Consider the following 19,913-nt stretch of genomic DNA (forward strand, 5'->3'; position numbering starts at 1 on the left):
TCGCCCGGTGCAGCTTCAGGGGGCGATACCCAATTTAGGGTCCACGCGTTGTGCACGGTGATGATGTCGGCATCGCTACGGGTTACCGCCGAATTTAGCGGGAGTCGTTAGTGGCACCGCGCTCGCGACCCATAGGCGCAAATGACCCGAATTTCTAGGCCAAAGTGTTTAGTTTGAGCATTTTTTTTGTTGAAAGAAATAACAAAAGTAAAGCATTGCCCTGTTTGCAAGGAAACTCTCTACCACGTTGTTCCCAGTATTGACTTCTTAAAAACGATTCTGACTAGAAACACTTAAAATCAAGAGTTTCTCCCTCCCCCCACCACCTAGTGCGGCGAAAAGATTATAGCCCCGATTTTAACTTGGGACGTGAGCGCTGGGGTGGACCGGAACCACCTATGATGGTGCCAGCATCCATTTTAACTCATGGGCCTCATTACTACGTTGCAGCACAGAAGCCCAGCCCAGCCAAACCTGGCAAGAATGACAAGGTGGTTGGCAGGCGGGAGCAGGACTTTGCACGGCAGAATGGAACCATCCCCAGCGTAAGGTAAGTGGTGACGGTGGGAAGGAGGGGCGCGGAATCTGAAATTGATCATGGTCAGGGCTGAGGGAGGGAAGCCCGGGACAGGGGAGGCCCAAGGTTTCCTTGTGGGGGCCCGCTGGAGCACACTATTAATAATAATGTTGCTCCACAATAAAATCTGGGTATCTTCTGGCCTCAATCGTACCAGCCTCCAGATTTCACTGGTGTTTCCGGCAGCTTGCCAGCAAAGTAAAATCGTGGCGGGGTCCAAATTACGTCATTAGATCCCAATTTGTGGCCGACAATCTGGCTGCTAAAATGGTAGCGAGGGCAAACGAGCTGGGAAATGCCCATCTGTCATTTTAACCAGCCACCCCCGTTTGAGCTGGGTGGACAAAGATAAAACCGTCCCTTAAATGACAGACCCTTAACTGGTATTTGTTTTATTCTCTGTGATAGAAGCATACTTAAAATGTTTCTTGGAATTTTATACAAAGATACCACTGATTAAATAGAAAGTTTCTCATTTATATTCATTCAGGTTTTACAAGCAACTAACATACACTTATTTTTATCTTTTAAAATGATCTTCACATATGTGGCCCAGTGACAGGGAAGGCTTCTGCCCATGCTAAGCTACTGATCCCAATCATGCTGCCACATGAAGGAAGAGGAATTAAATAATGGGGAGTTTTGCAGTATCTGCAAACACAGTGGAGTGCCTTAGTGCAACAAATATCAGGTAGGTTTATTCACAAGTGTGCGCTCGCCGACCTGACCGCTATTCGCTGTGCCTTGGGCACGGATCCAACTAAACCTTTCCTATGTAACCATAGAGGAAGTCATCCAGAGCTGCCTGGACGCAATCCCCACGGCAGCTGAGTCTCAGAGCGGCGCTGGAGGGGGGGCTGAGACCACTCGTGGACGGTCCACAGCACAGAAAGGCCATCAGAAATTGTCCTCCTTGGCTCCTCCCATTGCCACCTTCAGGGGGGGTCGCTAACGACTTACCAACTGGGCGTGGCGAAATGAACAACTCCCGCTAAATTGGCCGAGAGGTTTGCGACAGCGGTAACACATTGAGCCACGATCTCCTGCACCCAGAGATCGTGACGTCATTATCCTGCGCATTGCCCCGGGCCCAAACTTCAGTTCTGCCCCCCTGCAGCATCGTCAGGCGACAATACTGACAGCTGCAGAAGGCGTTATTCGGGAGGCCGGGCACCTCGGGGGCGCAAGTTAAAGGGGATGTTGGCAAGGTAAGAAGAAAAATTGTTGCAGTCCATAATTTCAATTTTTTCGATTCCTCTTCGGTCGAGATCAATCAGCCTGGCACTCTGCTGGAATGCATGGGGTCGGATTGTGGCTACTGTTGGGGACCAGCTAACTGGTCCCAATGCAGAGCCTGCAGCGATGGCCCTTCCCTTTAAGGGAGGGAAGGAGCCTCGGATCGCGGCAGCACTGCATGGGACATTGTGCAGCGCTGCACCACTGCTGTCCCGCCTGTGTCCGTTAGCGTTCCAGAAAGGAAGTGGAGTGCTAACACCGAATTTAAGAAAGCTGAGAATCATTAGTGCCAGCTGCTAATTTTTCCAGCTTTCAAAAGTTACTGCCCCAATTCTCCCCCATAGAGTTTAATATAAAATTAGGGGGGTTGAGGTAATGAGAGAGAAACTCGTATTCTTGCTGCATAGTTAGAAAAATACACAAGTGGAGATCAGAGATGGGGGAGGAGGAATTAATATTGTGGCAACACCAGAAGTATTTTATTTCAAGCCTTAAGATACAGGTGCTCTAGCAGTGCCTCACATTCAATAGTTTTAAGTCTCCCGAAAACCACTGCAGGAGATACAGAGATCTCTGCATAGCCTTTGAAGACATCTGCTTGAAATGGCCAGATGTTATTTAACATCTTCTATTAAAAGTGCTTTTATTTTGTGCAAGGCGTGCACTACTGGCTTCTGGTGTGCGGGTCTTGTGTGGCTGGATGCAAGGCCCTTCGTGAATCCTGGCAGGTTTCCCATTGGGGTGCAGCTGTTTGCATGAGATTTGTGCACCAGATGTCAGTGCCACTGGCACAAGTCTTAGTCCAATATAAAAGCAGCTTTAATTATATATAACTTACTAGGGAAGAGAAAAACATAAGAGGGGCATACATTGGGAAATTGTAAAGCATGAAAGCTAAACCGCACACAGTTGAGAAATCTCCAGCATGCCTGGGGTGCATTGGCTAATATATTTCACAATCTACCACTCCCAACACGCACCTTTTACATACATGCCATATCCTTGCATATTATGGTCATGTAAACATCATGGGGAGAGGGATAGCAATATAAATGAGTTCAGTATCTGGACATTATACTTACTCTGGGATCTCATTTGCAAGATGGCTTGAGAGTAGAGAAAACAAGGACACACATAAGCCAAAACAGACACCATACAATGATAAACTGGGACAAGCACAAGACACAGTTATTGAAGGACAATTTTTAACAACCAGATAGGACAAACAATGGAAAGCTGGAAGATTTTTTGGTGACCACATTGAATAGTAAATCTGCTTCATATTTGGGTTACCGTATGGATTGACCAGTTACATATGAACACTTAAAGTGACACACAATACACTTCAGCATTAAAACAATTCAAAAACCAAGAGCCAGACTGGATGTTTTTATGGTGGAATATTGGCCTTCCTAACCAGACTTAGCCTGGAATTACATTTGAACCCTCCTCACTTTCAGTGCATGAGTTCCGTCAAATCTTGAAGGGGCTTCAGAGGAAGAGCTGCCTTTCAGGGCGAGCATCATCCTGCAGTAATCGTTCTCTTATTTCTTTGTCCGAACGTGACCTTGAAGATGAACATAGCCCTCGCTCCCCAAAGCAGACATATACTACTTATGGTTGCTAACTCGTCTGGATACAAAAATCAGAACTCAAGCAGGAACAATACATTGAAAAGATGCTATAAAGGGATGTGCAAATTGGGCCTAAGGTTGTATTTGCAGTGAAAAATATACATCCTGGCTTTGGTTGTTTTTCCCATTATTTGTGAGAGGCCCATTTGCTCAGGTGGTGAATGGTGCAGGGGGACCCAAAGTTAGGAAGAAAATAACTTTCAAGCCAATTCGGTTTTTGATTATGTCAAGTACTGAACATTGTATCAGCAGTCATTCATGTGCGAAAAATATGACATACCTCCTTGTTACTGAATTGTGATATTCTATGAATGTCCGTCCATTAAATGATATAGATTCACTTTCACCTGCGGACTTCTCCTCAAGTGCTGTAGAAATGGAGAAAACAAAATAGTCCACAAAAATTCCATTCAATTTTCATTTTCAGAATAAAACTATTTTCGAATACATTGTCATACTGTGAATGTCCCATCAAGGGTGCTTGGAACACATTGGTTTCCAACTCCGAGCAGGAAGGCATATAGGGCCCAAGTTTCCACATGATTTGCACCTGATTTTTAGGAGCAACTGGTGGAGAACGGACTATCTTAGAAATCGCAATTCTCCACATTTTTTTTTCTGCAGTTCTAGTCAGGTAGAACAGTTTCACTTTGGAACAGAATTTTTTTCTTCAAAAGGGGGTGTGTCCGGCCACTGACGCCTGATTTCAAAGTTTCCACTGTGAAAACATACTCCAAACTAACTTAGAATGGAGCAAGTGAAGATTTTTGTAGAACTGAAAAAACCTTGTCTACACATTAAAAAATCAGGCGCAGGTTACAAATTAGGCGTCCAGAACGAGGGGGGGGGGGGAAAGGGAAGTCATTAAATTCTACAATAAATCCTTATTTATACTTATACAAATATTATACAAATAAATCCAACCTGAATAAAAATTTATAAGCAAAGAAAAGATTAAATAAACCATCTTCCTACCTGTGTGAAAGTGCTTCAGCCAGGGAGAATGCTGCAGGAAGCCTCACAAGTTCAGCAGCCATTTCCCGACGGCAGGGGGGGGGGGGGGGAGGGGGGGGGAGGCCGTTGGGAAACGGCTGCCTCAACTTTCTGAGGCTTCCTGCAGCCTTCTCACTGCTGCAAGAAGCCTCAGTGCTGATGTGATGTGCTTTTATTAAAAAATTTTCAAAAATGAAACAGCTACAAAGAACTACAAAAATGGCCGAGTGCCAATGTTTCCTTCACACTGCGCGTGCGCGAATGCTCCAATGCGCACGCGCAGCGTTGCCGGCAGGAAAAAAACTAATTTAAATGGTACCCGCCCCCTCCCACTTACAAAATCGCCGCGGGTGGTAGGCTCCGCCCCCCTGGGCGCCGCGCCAGGCAGACATGGAGCTGCAGGGCGCTCCAGAATCGCGCGTTTTTTTTCCGGCGCTGTTTTCGGCGCGAAAAACGGGCGCCCAGCTCGGAGAGGCGCCCGTTTTTTATCGTGTGGATACTTGGGGCCATAATGTTAAATTTCACAATCGTAAGATCTCAAGTCATGTCTTTAAGTAGCTTATGACAGTATGGCATTTGCTTGCGGGCCTGTTCAGACACAAACTGAAATCTAGTCAACTTGTATCCTTAGTAACAGGAGGCCCACAAATAAGGCAACAGAGCCTGAGCTTAAAATAACGATGGCTTAACCTCGTCACTCTTGGACACATCTCAAACTAGCTTCCCTGAAAGAAAAGTCCTGTTTTGTGGGGGAGGCATCTCTATGTTCAACAAATATGAGCAGAAAAGCAGGAGTGAATTAAGAATGCATCTGCTGTACTCCAGCATATCCACACAGATTAGTAATTCATCTCATGTCTGTCCTATAATTTTTAGGATATATTAATGACATTTATTTTTCGAGATTCCCTGATGGCAAAGTCAGCCACTACACTGCCCAATATGGTACTGACTCATACAAACAAGGAAAGCCCCAGATTTGATTCCCACCCCTGTGTGAGTTTGCTGAGCTGGGTGACTGTATGGGCACTAACCGGCCACAATACCCCAGGTAATTGAGTCATAGAAATTTACAGCACGGAAGGAGGCCATTTTGGTCCATTGTGTCCGCGCCGGCCGACAAAGATCTATCCAGCCTCATCCCACTTTCCAGCTCTTGGTCCGTACCCTTGTAGGTTATGGCACTTCAAGTGCATAGCAAAGTCCTTTTTAAATGTGGTGAGTGTTTCTTCCTCTACCACCCTTTCAGGCAGTGAGTTCCAGACCCCCTATGGGTAATAAAATTCCCCCTCAAATTCCCTCTAAACCGCCTACCAATTACTTTAAATCTATGCCCCCGGTTGTTAACGCTTCTGCTAAGGGAAATAGGTTCTACCTATCCACTCTATCCAGGCCCCTCATAATTTTATACATCTCAATAAGGTCTCCCCTCAGCCCCCTCTGTTCCAAAGAAAATAATCCCAGCCTATCCAATTTTTCCTCAGAGCTAAAATTCTCCAGTCCAGGCAACATCCTTGTAAATCTCCTCTGTACCCTCTCTAGTGCAATCGCATCTTTCCCGTAATGCGGTGACCTGAACTGCACGCAGTACTCTAGCTGTGGCCTAACTCGTGTTTAATACAGTTCAAGCATAACCTCCCTGCTCTTGTATTCTATGCCTCGACTAATAAAGGCCTCCATATGCCTTCTTAACCACCTTATCTACCTGGCCTGCTACCTTCAGGGATCTGTGGACATGCACTTCTCAGTGTCATACTATTTAATGTGTATTCCCTTGCCTTTTTAGCCCTCCCCAAATGCATTACACCTCGCACATCTCAGGATTGAATTCCATTTGCCACTGGTCTGCCCACTGATATCTTCCTGCAGTCTAAAACTTTCTTCTTCATTATCAACCATACAGCCAATCTTTGTATCATCTGCAGCTTCTTAATCATACCCCCTACATTTAAGTCTAAATCATTGACATATACCACAAAAAGCAACGGACCTAGTATTGAACCCTGCGGAACTCCACTGGAAACAGCCTTCCAGTCACACAAATACCCATCAACCATTACCCTTTGCTTCCTGCCTCTGAGCCAATTTTGGATCCAACTTGCCACTTTGCCTTGGATCCCAATGGCTTTTACTTTCCTGACCAGTCTGCCATGTGGGACCTTATCAAAAGCCTTGTTAAAATCCATATACTACATCAAACACACTACCCTCATCAACCTTCCTTGTTACCTCCTCAAAAAATTCAATCAAGTTAGTTAGACACGACTTTCCCTTAACAACTCCATGCTGATTGTCTTTGATTAATCCGTGTCTTACTAAATAATGATTTAAGCTGTCTCTCAGAATTTTTTCCAATAATTTTCCCACCATCGAGGTTCGACTGACTGGCCTGTAATTACTCGGTCTATCCCTTGCCCCCTTTTTAAACAAAGGTACCATGTTAACAGTCCTCCAGCACCACACAGGTCTGGAGGGGTGAGGTGGGATAAGGGGGAATAAACCAGCTAGGCTTTTTAACATGAATTACTCCCTGAATTACTTGAGTGGACTCGGTATGCAGATATCAAGCTCATTGGTGATCCAGCTCCCACGGTCGCACAGCCTATTGATAATGCATTGCCTGGGCTTGCACAAAATATCACCACTTTGAGTGAAGTACTACAGGGTGACTGACAAACCTCAGCACCTTTACAAGAGAGGAAAAATCTAGCAGAAACATAAATTAAAACAAACTGGGGGCTAAAATGCCCCGCCCCCAATCTTCTAGCTCTGGGATTTTTAGTGCCCGGCCTGGAAATCCCGCCCCAACATTGAATTGCCCTTACCGCCCCTGAATGAAAGCGGAATGCTATCTCCGGCATTCCGATTCCTGTAGGGGTGGTCCCGTGGCGCTACTGGGGCAGGGAGTCAAGCAGTACGCGGATCTGCGTAGTGCTGACGCGCTTCAACGCCTCTCCACTTCGCTTGAAGGGGAGGGTCACTGCACACTCTGCACGGCTTCTGATGGCCACCACTGGGCCGCCAGGGCAGCGTGTGATTGGGCCAGCAGCCCCGCACCCAAGACTGAGTGCTGGGCTGCACAATGGCGGCCCGAACCATGCTAGAAATAAAAGATGGTGGCTTGGGGCGCTGGTGCCCTCCCCTTTAACTACTACCTCGAGAGCGGATGTCGGCCAGCTTCGCAACCCGCACCAGCCTTGGGCAATTTCCCCCGTGGGGTGGTAAGGATTCGGGGCGGTGAGGGGTCGCCGTGCACAGCGATGACATCATCGCCAGGTGCACGGCAGCCTGGGGCGCTAACCACGCATTCCGAACAATTTCCCGGGAGGTGGTGTTGCCCCCCCACTCCCCTGGGCGAAAACTGCCTTGCGCCCTATTCGCGCAACAGGAGGTGCTAACGGGCTATATAAAGGGGCAATTTCGCTCCCACTTTTTTCCTCCTGAATTTATATTTGTGAAATTCAGTCACTGTTGGGTCTGTTAAAGAGGTCTCCTCAGGCCATGCGTTAATGAAGATTTTCCTTGGATGGTATCGACTGAAGACAACCGAATCAGTGAAAGTGGCAACACTTTGTACAAAACAAAATCATGCATTTAGCTAATTACAGAATCTTAAAAAATCATAGGCTTCTGCTTAAATTTACACATTGTCCAGTATTATAATGATCCTGTAACCATATACAATATGGCACATTACTCATTGCATTTAAGAGCATATCTGTGGATATGAAGTACAGGTCGCTTTCTTTGCACACCGTTATTTATCGATATGAACAAGGGGCAATTAGGGTTCCAATAATGGCCTGCTAAGTTTAGCCAGTGAACAGTTGAAGCATACAGACCAGGGCACACTGTCTGTGCCGAGTTAGCTGATCTATAATTGGGTGCTGTATTTGACCTCAGCCCTAAGTTAGCGAGGAGAAAAGTCTGCCAGTGTGTCCATTCCTGATCATTATGCAGTGACCTCAGCTGAAAATGTGCGAAAGTCAAGTTGAGAACAGAATCTGGTTGGGGTTTCATGTCCGTGCAGGTGATGGGCCAGTTATCAACCACCATCAAGGTTCATAGGTGGTTTGATGAGATATGGAAGGTCATTGGCACCTGTGAACTGCCACCCTCCCCGAGAAAAAGAGTCAATGCCTTCAGGGGGAAAACAGCTGAGAAAAGGGGAGACAACTGCCAGATCTTCACACGGATTACTCTACCTTTTTCGCATTGTGGCCCCGAGAACCCACGCTGGCACATGCAGTCATATCCCCCGAGTCTTGGACTGCAGATTCCGCCATTGTGGCATGGGCTACGCTTTACTGTGCAGGGATGCGAGTGATAGTTGGAGATCTCCATGGCTTTTCTAATGTTCTCTTTTTTAAGGAGTGGAACAGATTTTATTGAAAGCTAGGTACAAATGCAGAAGAAACAAAAAATATTAAATGGTTACCACTTTTTAAGCAGAAGACAGACACAAAAAGCCCTGATTTAGGAAAGTACCTTAGTGAAGCTATTTTGCTTTGATGAATTAAGTTTCAAAAATTCAAGCTTTTTTTATGACAACAAAACTCAACTCACTAACTAAATAGACATCATGGTGCAGTACTTTGGAGCATTGAATGGAAGAACTCGAACCTGTTCTGCCATTCAATTAAATAATAGCTGATTTGTATCTCAACTCCATCTACCCACCTTGGTTCTATAACCCTTGATACCCTTGCCTAAGTAAAATCTATCAATTGACCCCCAGCCTCAACAGTTTTTTGGGGGAGAGAGTTCCAGATTACTACTACCTTTTGTGTGAAGAATGTGCTTCCTGACCGCCCTAGCTCTCATTTTAAGGTTATGTTCCTAAGCATGAAATGCGGTTCATGTCTGTGAACTCTCACGCTGCTGAATGCCCAATCGCAGCCATGTTGCCATGATGAATTGCAGAGACGAGGCAGGCGCTCTAACCCCTCCCCTGATCACCAGCTCGGGAGGCCCGACAAAAGATTGCCTCTGCTCTTTTGGTGCAGTTGGTGTCTGGGTAAGAAAGTCTGGGTAAAAAGTGAAATATAATTTGGGTGGGGAAGGAGGGGGTTGCCACAAAACAAAAAAAAAATGTCAGCCCGTGGATTTTACTTTAATGAAAATAAAAAACAAACCATTGTTCTAACTCATTAAATAAAAATCCACAGTGCACTACAAAACTGCATCCTAATCACAATTAATAGAACATTCTTGCAACAAGTTCAAAACTGAGTAACAGTCAGCGCTAATACTGAGAAAATACATGTATGATAGGAGTAGGCCTCAATCTAGGAGCAACAGACTTGAAGCTAATTAGCAGGAACAACTAATCGTTTTTAATTAGTTCTGTAATGTATGCACCTGTGAGTATTCTCACAGGCTGGTTACAAAAGAGTTGTAGATTTTACAAAAGAGTTGGTAGAGCTGTTGAGTTGTGAGTAGCTTAGCCAGTCACGTGATGTTCACAAGACTCAATAAAACCCCAGTCAGTTGGGTTCAGGGTGTCCATAATGAGGCAGGCGGTTGTGAGCCTGATGGATGAACTGGTAGTGTCATTATTAAACCATTACTAATGAACTAACTAGTTCTTAATAGCAATGTGTTGCTATGAATTCTTAACAAAGAGCCCATGAAGCAAATACAAAGCAAGTTTTTTGTCCCCAATTCCTACTTGAGGCCAATTCAATAAGGCTGGGAAAGATTCGAATGATATTTACCTTTTGAATGGCTCCAGTAAAGCCAGAGGTGATGGCAGCAGCCCGGGCGAATTTATTGAAATCCGGTGCTCCACCCACATACAAGGCTTCCTTGAGGTTCAGTGCTGTGTGTGGGGCCTTGGGACAAAGAACATCTTATATTTAATTACATGATCTTACTGAGATGCTATTTGTTTAAATAATTATACATCAAGGATGAAGCCAATAGCAAAACATGGCACAATATTTTTGCTAAAAGTCAGTCTGTTACTGCAACGATAAGGTTTCATTCTCATGGTTCTTTGTTTAATCTGAAGAAGCTGCATTGCTGCACTAGAGTTATATACTTTTCACTTCACAGTCACATTTAATAATAGACTAAATTAACTGTGTTGAACATGACAGACTGACTTTAAGCTTCAGTACGATTATTAGCGATGTTTATCTGTAGCGATGGAGTTATGCACTAGTCAAGGTATGAGGGGACTGCTAGGGGAGGAGACTTGGGCTGAAAGATTGACAAAGTCTTTCAGAACAAAGCCCAAATACAGTTCATGGGAAGAAAGAATAACTGAACAAAAACTTGAGTGAAATGGAATTGAAGCCCAGCCATTCCAGGTGCATAGCAATATCTCTGATTAACACTGCACTATTGAAGTCTGTTTCTGATTACAAGTCAGCCATTTGTGTGGGGTTTTTCTTTTAGAAGAAATTCTACTTACCTCATTTCAGCACAAGTTTGCGATTGACAAGGGTAAAGGCTTAGTTACTTCTATATAACTGACAGCTTAAAAAAATTGACCTTTTTGAAGTATCCTAATATAGAACTGCTTGCTTGCCAAAATTATATGAACATTGTGTGAGGTAGTTCGCTGTTAGTCAGGAAGGTGCTCAGTCAGACCTTTTTCCCAGCTCCCAATCCCACCCTCCCCAAAAGCTAGTGGTAAAGACTCTCAAAAATACCAGCTAACAGCTGGCGTCTATGTGTAAGATTCTGGATCAGATCATGCCAGCGACCTGTTCAAACTAGTATACATTTAAACTGGAGTCCTACATATGACAAGGCAGGAGTCCAAATGGAAATGTTCTTATTAATTAACAAAAACATTTACGATGTACTGAAGTAATTACCTTCTCTCCTTTATCCAATTTTTAAAGTTTCAGCTGTCAGACATGAACATCGGTCTCAGGGTACAGCAAAGGCCCAGAAGTGCTGTTGTCTAATTTAAATGTACCAGATAACACCATCATTGGGCAGGTGCTGTTTTTTTGTTTTCACTAGGCACAGAATTGCTAAGTGGCAAACCGGGCCTTTGAAATTTTATTCAAAAACCATGATCATTTGTACATGTGCTAATGAATATTTTTTCAGCGATAACAAGCAAATCCTGTTCAGAATCCCCGTCAAGTGCTACGAGGAATGAGTAACCAGAAACAGACCACGGCTAGCCAAATGACCTCGTGTGCCAAATGGGAAAGCAAGACAAGATTAAAAATGTATGGGATGAGTGAATAACATCAAACAAATTTAATAGAAGCCTCATGGGGACACACACACACAACATAATGGCATGTTTCTCAGGTTAGTGGTGACCTTGCTTGTTTATAAAGATAAAAATTACATATTTTAATAAAAACTACTGCAGGCAAGTCAGTTTTTAAATGCACAAAGCGTTACTGTACATTTTTTTTTAAAAAGCTACTTAAGGTCTGAAAAGCCAATTATTTACCTTTTTTACATAAAAGTCTAAGTTATTACTAATTATGAAATTACATGAATTTTAATAAGGTGCAACTTTATTTTCCACACATCCTGAAACCCAATTTAATTTATTGGATCCTCAAAGTGGTAGCACTCTATTCAAAAGTAAAAGAGTGCTGGAAATACATAGCAGCAACATCAGCGGTAACTGCAGAAAGCAACCCACTGGAAAGCTCAGTCCTGTTCTCTTCTTGACTATCAGAACATTGGACACGTTTTCAAGAAGCCCATTTGTGACCAACACTGCTTCTTTATGAAGAACATTCTTCCTGTCAGTACACTTTCTTTTGTCAAAATAATTTCTGGATTTATTTCGTGTCCTTATTCCATTAATCTGGTTTATTTTAATAACTTAAAAGTTTTATTCGAAGAGTTTTATGAAAGATCAGACCAAGTGGTAATGACAGTATAAAAGTTCCCTATTTTCAGTTCATACTAGGTTTGCCATTGTTTGAAGAGAAAAAGACTGTTTACATGTACATTTGTTGGGAACAGTGAGTGATATGACATAAACCAACAAAAAACTAACTTCTGCATCATTGTTAACATTTTTTATGGTTACTGGCTGTTTAGCTGATAGTTTAACTTGGCCTTGATGGCCATTAATCAAGTACTTTGGGTACATCTAAAGTTTGATTTTAGCTGTTGGTAAATCCCTGGCTCCTGCCCTTACTATTTTTGGCTTGCTATTTTATTCTTTCTTGACTTTATTCAACCTTTCTTGAATCTTTTATTTTAGTACTTTGTCCTCTTTTGACACTGGTTTCATTTTTCCAGTTGTCTATTTTGCTTCAGAATGATTTGGTTTTAAACGTTATGTTTTTGTTCTGTTGTAACTCAGAGACTGAGCAGATTTTGTACTAACTTCCTCGCTGCCTGCAAGGAACACGATATGATGACATACAAATAGTCACAGAAGTGGAGGTTTAGAGCAGTACAGGCAGCGGTTAGGGTTCGGGAAGTGACTTGATTCAGGGCTGCCCATGCAGCTGGAGCACATGGTAATGGTGGCAGAAACACTGTGGTTGGAAGCCAAGTGAGTTATTACCTATTTCCTTCCCCTACCTGCCAGAGTGCAGTGTGATGACACGAGAGGCTTTATAACATAACTGAGTGCAGTGAGAGGCCCTAGTTGGGGTGTTGCTTTATTGAGTATAGTCCCTGGGACCAGAGTCTGAGCAAGGCAACAGAGTCACTGTAGATAAAAATGGTGGCAAAGAGAGATTGCTTGATAATTCAGGGTAGCAGCAGCGAAGACACAGCGAGTATATTGAAAGCATAGCTCGTCACTGAGGCCAGAGCTGGGCAGGAAGGGGCTGGCCACCTGGCGTTACTATATAAACTGAGACCCACCCAATCGCCACTTTCACTTAGCCTACCATTACGGTCAGTAACATTTATGACCTGAGTTTTAAAGAGATTATATAACGCAAAACTATATGTTCTACAACTACCTCTACGTTTAGCAATGGAATTGGATGAGCTTAGAATGGGAAAAAGAAGTTGTGATTGAATGATGAAATCAATCTTTTTGGTTGTTTTCTTTTTACCTTGCGCGATTTCTTAAATCCAGAAAGCACATCAGAATAAGTACAAAAAACACAAGAGAAAAAAGGGCATCAGTAAGGAGTAAAGTAAAGAATACATATTAAACCACACAGCACCCAATCAAAATATAAACAAGACTCTCATAGTTGTACTCTCTCATTGTGGAGGAAACAGGTTAAAGAGATAGCAGCCAATTCTCCAGATGGTTCGCTTTAATTACTCAGACTATAAAAGCATTCACTTCAGAGTTTTGCATATCATTCATGGAGGCACAATCATATTATTGCGTTTGGTTGAAAATAAAAATCTTCATTAAAACCACTAGCCATGGATACTGGGCAAGTGACCTGCTCCTGAGGCAATGCTAAATAGTGCATGGGCACAGCAGGGTAAAGAAAGGGCTAAATTTGATTCCTACCCACTCCTCCACCTCCGCCTGCTCCTGTGGGAGAACTAACTACCCTCTCAGTATCTCCCCCAGTATGGTGAGATGGGAAAATCACTGTACAAACTTAAGTCCGACCACTCTGTGATACAACATACTGGAACATCAACATGACAGCTACTTTTAAAAGATTTGCCTCTACACCAATAACTTTAACCCTCCCAAACTCTTTGTATGGAACCATTTTTCAGCCTGTTGATTCAACTGTAATAAATGTCTCAGGCAGTTGTTTAAAGATTTACTGATCACCACACGCTGGCCTAGAAATCCATCCATGTAGCGTTTATTTTTCAGGCGCTAAACAGCCTCCTAAACATAGACCAATTTGGCGGGCACGAAGTGCACTCCCGCCATATTAGTGCAGGCAACAAACAAAAAATTGACGGCCATGGCCCACACCTGAAACAGGTGTTGGACCCTTTGCATATTTAAATAAGGGGCCTAAAGCCTGTTTGAAGCCCTCCCCTCGTAATACTGGATTGCCCTGAATGAAACCAGCATCGAGCCAGCGTTCAAGAAAACCAGGTCTATATGTGGCCTACCAGGATGTCCTTGAAGAGACCATTGCAGGCTGCAACCAACAAGGTAAGTTTTTAAAATGTAGTTATTTGAATGTGGAGCTGGGAGGAACAGGAATGCTCCTCTAGACCCTACATTAAAACCACGCGGGCGGCTGCCACATATACCGCCCCCACAACCCCTATCGCCGATACTACCCCGTCCCACTCCCTCTCCCAGTTTCTGCCCTTCCTGATTGCTGCAAACCATTTCTCACTATTCCATATCACTGTTACTCTCCCAACCCAATCACCTCTACCCTCCTAACCCGATCGTCTTCCCTTCCTCTGACCTGATTACCCTCCCCTTACCGACTCAGCTGAGGGATCCTCGAGTCCACTTCGCTGGCCAGCTGCCTGGTGACGCCCATTAGGTATCTACAGCTCGCCGGCTCAATGATAAGAGGCCCAAAGCCCAATGTCACATGCGCCTCTGGCCAATCCTTTGAGGCGCAGGGGTCATTCTTTGCGCCTCCATTTTTGGGCACACTCAAATTTCTAGATCACTACTTTTAAGTTAGAATAATCAATTTGGAATTTATGAAGCTTTCAATATCCAGTAATAGAAGATGCCACCCACATCTTTCCACTCCTGGTGGATTTAGAATGCTTACCAGTTGCCAGTAAGTCATAGATGGGGGCTTTATGAGGAGTGTTTCGGGTTTCATGACTTCAGTGGTTTGGTCTATGCCTCATCACTTGCTGCACAGACCGCCCACACATCTGCTACTATCTCAAGAGCTCACAGTCATTGTCATCCTCTGCATTCAAACCATCAAGAAGTCAAAATCTTTGAACTGATATAGCAACGAGAATTCCTCCGCACATGAAGTCCTGACTAAAGGGAACTTTCTTTTCTGTTCTTTTGTATTGGAACAGATCTTAAACTTCAGTGGTAAAATTATCCCTTTAGCCTTACTAAGTTACTGTGAATATTTCCCAACCATTACTTTTGCCTTTGGTCAGACAATGTGTTCACTCAGTTAGCCTATGGGTTGCCATTCCTCCCCCCCACACCCCCTGGCCCCGACACCAATCAGCTAAGTTATTAAGGATCCCATTCATGTGTAAATTCTACTCTCCTATGACATCCTAGGAGAACAGGGGCTGCCACAGGAACTGTTTGTCGTCATGACCATCCCGGCCACTTGAATACTTGGCCAGATAAGTAAGATTCACAATAATAAAAATGGATAGAGGAGAAAAACAAGGGCGTTATTATAATTATTATCAAATAAATGGCAACCATTAAAGTTCACTGTAAACCCTCAACTGATTCATTACCCTTAATGGACAGCAGAATGTTGTTACTCTTCACTGGTTCCATTCCTATCCCTGCAGGGGCTATTTGGAAGGATTAGATCGTCTGGGCTGCAGGTTCCTTCTTAACTTCAGTGACCATTACTCCATATTCAGCTACCGAGTGGCATGCTCGTGACAGAGCAAGACAACAGCCAGAATTTGTTTCCCCTCCGCATTATAAGCATCTTACAGTTGGAAGCTAGCGTAGCCAAAACACCAAAACTGTGCTCCAAACAATACCGAGATTCCTCGAGTTACTGGCAGCCCTTACACAGAAACCTGCATTCCTCTGGTTGGGCTACAGGTGTCAGTGGTGTGCTACCTATGCTGGAAGACCCATTGGTAAACTGATCAGCAGCTGTTGGGTTGAACTATTAATTTCAGTCAGAACATTCTTTGCAGTTGTATAAATATTCACAATCTCATACAGCTGCTAAAAGCTGTACACTTTTTGTTGTATACTTCTGACAACAAATGTTATATGTAGCTCTCAAACACAAGCTATTTTTCAACACTATTGTTCAACATACCACAATCTCAGATATAGCAGTCATGGTTTAGAGCTGCATCATTAGACTGGAGCGTCAATGCATAGCACCATAGAGTGATGGGACATGGGTTTGCTCCCACAATCCCAAACACTGCTAAGCTCCTGATTCATTCAAATCACTGAGAAAGTGCCAAGCAGCGACCATTTTCTTCCTATGGGGAGGAAGGGTCAAACCAGTCCATTTTCATATACCTTATACTGCCTGGTTTCAGAACAGCTTAGCAAGAAGACCCAATTTTGGAAAGGGGAGAGGAAAAAAAACTGAAGAAGGAATGTTATCCTAAAAAACACATACATACACGCACCCTATTTGTAGCCCAAATTCCACATGAGAAATCATATTGGACATCCTCTCTAACACATCCTGTACAACAGAACGCTATAAAATAGCACAGGTACCAACATGCATTGTGTCAGCTCTCGCTCTAATCCAGAAGCCCCAAAGTTACTGCAGCACCATCCCGAGAGGAATGATGCAAGAGCCTGGAAATGCTTCAAATAGATACCGACCAGCGTAGTCATGAATCGCAAGTCGATTCCAGAATTTTTCTCCACCGTTTAAGATTGATACAATCCTTTCGGAGGATTTTCCAGAGAAGGACTGCAGCATTCCAGCTTTTCAAGAATAAAATAATTGAATAGTTATGGCAAACTTGCAGTCTATGGCTCACCATAGTGGGTAATTATATAAGAATTGGCTGGTTTGAATTATAGAAATTTACAGCATGGAAGGAGGCCATTTTGGTTCATCGTGTCCACGCCGGCCGACCAAGAGTTATCCAGCCTAATCCCACAATAGCCCTGTAGATTATGGCACTTTAGGTGCACATCCAAGTATTTTTAAAATATGGTGAGGGTTTCTGCCTCTACCACCTTTTGAGGCAGTGATTTCCAGACCCCTATCACCTCCTGGGTGAAGAAGTTTCCCCTCACATCACCTCTAAACCTCCCCCCCAATTACTTTAAATCTATGCCCCCCTAGTTGTTGACCCCTCTGCCAAGGGAAACAGGTCCTTTCTATCCACTCTATCCAGGCCCCTCATAATTTTATACACCTCAATAAGTTCTCCCCCCTCAGCCTCCTCTGTTCCAAAGAAAACAGACCCAGCATCTCCAATCTTTCCTCATAGTCAAAATTCTCCAGTCCAGTCTGCTGGAAAAAAAACACACCCTTATTTAACTATGTGAAGATGTTGGTTAAATCTATCCAGACACTGAAGAGTTGCAGCTTCTTGATTTAATAGCTCATATCTATTGACTCAAAGGTTGTGCAATCTGTTCAGAGCCTGATGGTGTTGAACAGATCGAAACATCCCAGTCATTAGGAATAATCTGAAAATACAGTCTGCCGAGACCCAGCACATCTGACAAACATGTAGTACATTTGAAATCTGAATAATTTGTGGCCGACAACAAGAGTATTCCTTTCTACCTACCGGAGATTCACCAGTGATGGGTTCACCCTTATTAATGGTCATTAATCCTTTCCGTCCATTTCTTTCAACAGTAACCACATTCCAAACATTCAGTGGGACGCGATCCTTGCTCCTATTTCGATAGAGGAAAATTATCTAAGTCACTTTCAGCACCAAAATAGAACAGGTAATGGCATGTCAAGTTTTGTTAATTGAGAAACCAACCGTTGCAGTAGCAATATTTCTATTCTATCACGAATGTGTACGCACAAGGGCTGGTTTTCATGAGTATGTGCTGCTGACAGGCCACATAATCAGGAAATTGTGGGCATGCTGCTCACAATTTTCTTCCAGACATGTGTGGCTGTGGAGGATCCCTGATGCTAATGAAGATCAGACCTATTGGGGCAATTCCACTGGACTGGATTTCACAATCACACACACAATGCAACTTGAAGTGTGCGGGATATACAATAGGAAACGGTAGACATACATTCTACCTACAGTTAGCACTCTTCAGGACTGTCTGGAATTGAAGATTAATCTTCAGGACACTGCTGCGGGCAACCTGGGAGAAAAGTCATAGGGGGCATTTAAAAAAAAAACATGTATTTTCTTTCAGCACTTTTGGTTATGAAAATGCTGGAGTTGGGAAAGAAAAGGCTGGTTGACTGACAGTGAATCGGGTCATGAGGATTCTGTCCGCTTTCCAATTGGTTGTGAGAAGGCATCGCTCCGAGAGAATGGACATATTGGGTGACCAATGGGAAGTGTGGGGGAGGGGCAGTTGGAGAGAGGAGATCATGTAATGAAACCTCCAAGATTACATCCAGCCAGAGTTGGCAAGCCTAACTCTAACCCTGAAGACTACATAGTATAAAGGACAGTCAAGCAAGTAGGACACATTTAAGCTTTTTTCATGAACTTTATAGCCTATTGTCCATTTGCCAGTATATGTTAGGCTCTTGACCAAAGGTGTAAATACAGGGCTTGACAGGGTCAATGCAGTGAGGTTGTTTCCCCTGGCTGCAGAGTCTGGAACCAGGGGTCACAGTCTCAGAATAAGGGGTCGGCCATTTAGGACTGAGGAGGAGGAGAAATTTCTTCACTGATGGTTGTGAATCTTTGGTATTCTCTATCCCAAAGGGCTATGAATGCTGACTCATTGAGTATATTCAAGACAGAGATCGACAGATTTGGGGATATTAAGAGAAACAAGGTATATGGGGATAGTGCAGGAAAGTGGAGTTGAGGTAGAAGATCAGCCATGATCTCACTGAATGGTGAAGCAGGCTCGAGGGGCCAAATGGTCTACTCCTGCTCCTATTTCTTATGTTCTAAATAAGTAATAAAGTTATTAAAAGTGAATGCAAAACCAGCTAACATTTTTGCCAATGTTTACTAATGATGGGTGAGTGAGCATGTTACAGGCTTAGCTTTCACAAAAATGTCATTTAAAAAAGCTTTAATGGATATATAGTGTTCTCTGTTTATTTAGGTAGCCCATAACATAATGGAACAAATTTAATTTATGCACGTGAATTCTCACCTGTGCAGGTTGAGAATATTTTATTCACCAACATCTAATTAAAACTATTACAGATGCAGCGTTGAGAATCCTGAACCAGCGGGACAGAGGCCATTCCGGATTCCGGGCTTTTCCAGACTTTCGATCGTCTTTCTGACGTCAGGAATCCAGAAACATCCGGAGGGGGAAATGGGGGAGGGGAGGGGAGGGGAGGGGATGGGGGAGTGGGAGCGGGGGGGATGGGGGAGTGGGAGCGGGGGGGGATGGGAGGTCCCTGCCGCTAAGGAGCTGTTCGAGCGGGCCCCGCCGTGGAGGAGCTGTTTGGGCGGGCCCCACCGTGGAAGAGCTGTTCGGGTGGGCCCCACCGTGGAGAAGCTGGGCGGGCCCCACCGCGGAGAAGCTGTTCGGGTGGGCCCCACCGCGGAGAAGCTGTTCGGGCGGGCCCCACCGCAGAGAAGCTGTTCAGGCGGACCCCACTGTAGAGGAGGTGTTTGGGAGGGCCCTGCCATAGTGGAGCTATTCGGGTAGGTTCCGCCGCCAGGTAGGTGTTCAGGTGGGCTGGCGAGGAGGCCCCGAGGTAAGTGCGGCGGCGGTGAGGCCAGGCCTGAGGTTTCGCAGCATGGGGTCCAGATTTTCGACACTGCACCTGTAGCACTGCAGGAAAAAATAT

General features: G+C 44.2%; 1 protein-coding gene and 1 long non-coding RNA gene across 4 annotated transcripts in view; one reads left to right on the forward strand and one right to left on the reverse strand.

Annotated features, from left to right (window-relative positions):
* agrn (agrin) overlaps positions 1 to 19,913 on the reverse strand; it is a 552,899-nt gene that overhangs the window by 15,180 nt on the left and 517,806 nt on the right. For all 3 annotated transcript variants that reach the window (XM_070860482.1, XM_070860480.1, XM_070860483.1), the window contains 4 exons: positions 17,737 to 17,848; positions 10,158 to 10,274; positions 8,646 to 8,835; positions 3,728 to 3,815 (listed from right to left, as the gene is read on the reverse strand). In XM_070860482.1, coding sequence (XP_070716583.1) covers positions 3,728 to 3,815; positions 8,646 to 8,835; positions 10,158 to 10,274; positions 17,737 to 17,848 — 507 coding nt within the window. The remainder of the gene's footprint in view (positions 1 to 3,727; positions 3,816 to 8,645; positions 8,836 to 10,157; positions 10,275 to 17,736; positions 17,849 to 19,913) is intronic.
* LOC139228942 (uncharacterized) lies at positions 482 to 19,379 on the forward strand. The gene is made up of 4 exons (XR_011587645.1): positions 482 to 550; positions 1,134 to 1,268; positions 17,808 to 17,902; positions 19,318 to 19,379. It is a non-coding gene; the product is annotated as an uncharacterized lncRNA (long non-coding RNA).

This window comes from Pristiophorus japonicus, chromosome 18 (assembly GCF_044704955.1).
Source record: "Pristiophorus japonicus isolate sPriJap1 chromosome 18, sPriJap1.hap1, whole genome shotgun sequence".
NCBI lineage: Eukaryota > Metazoa > Chordata > Chondrichthyes > Pristiophoridae > Pristiophorus > Pristiophorus japonicus.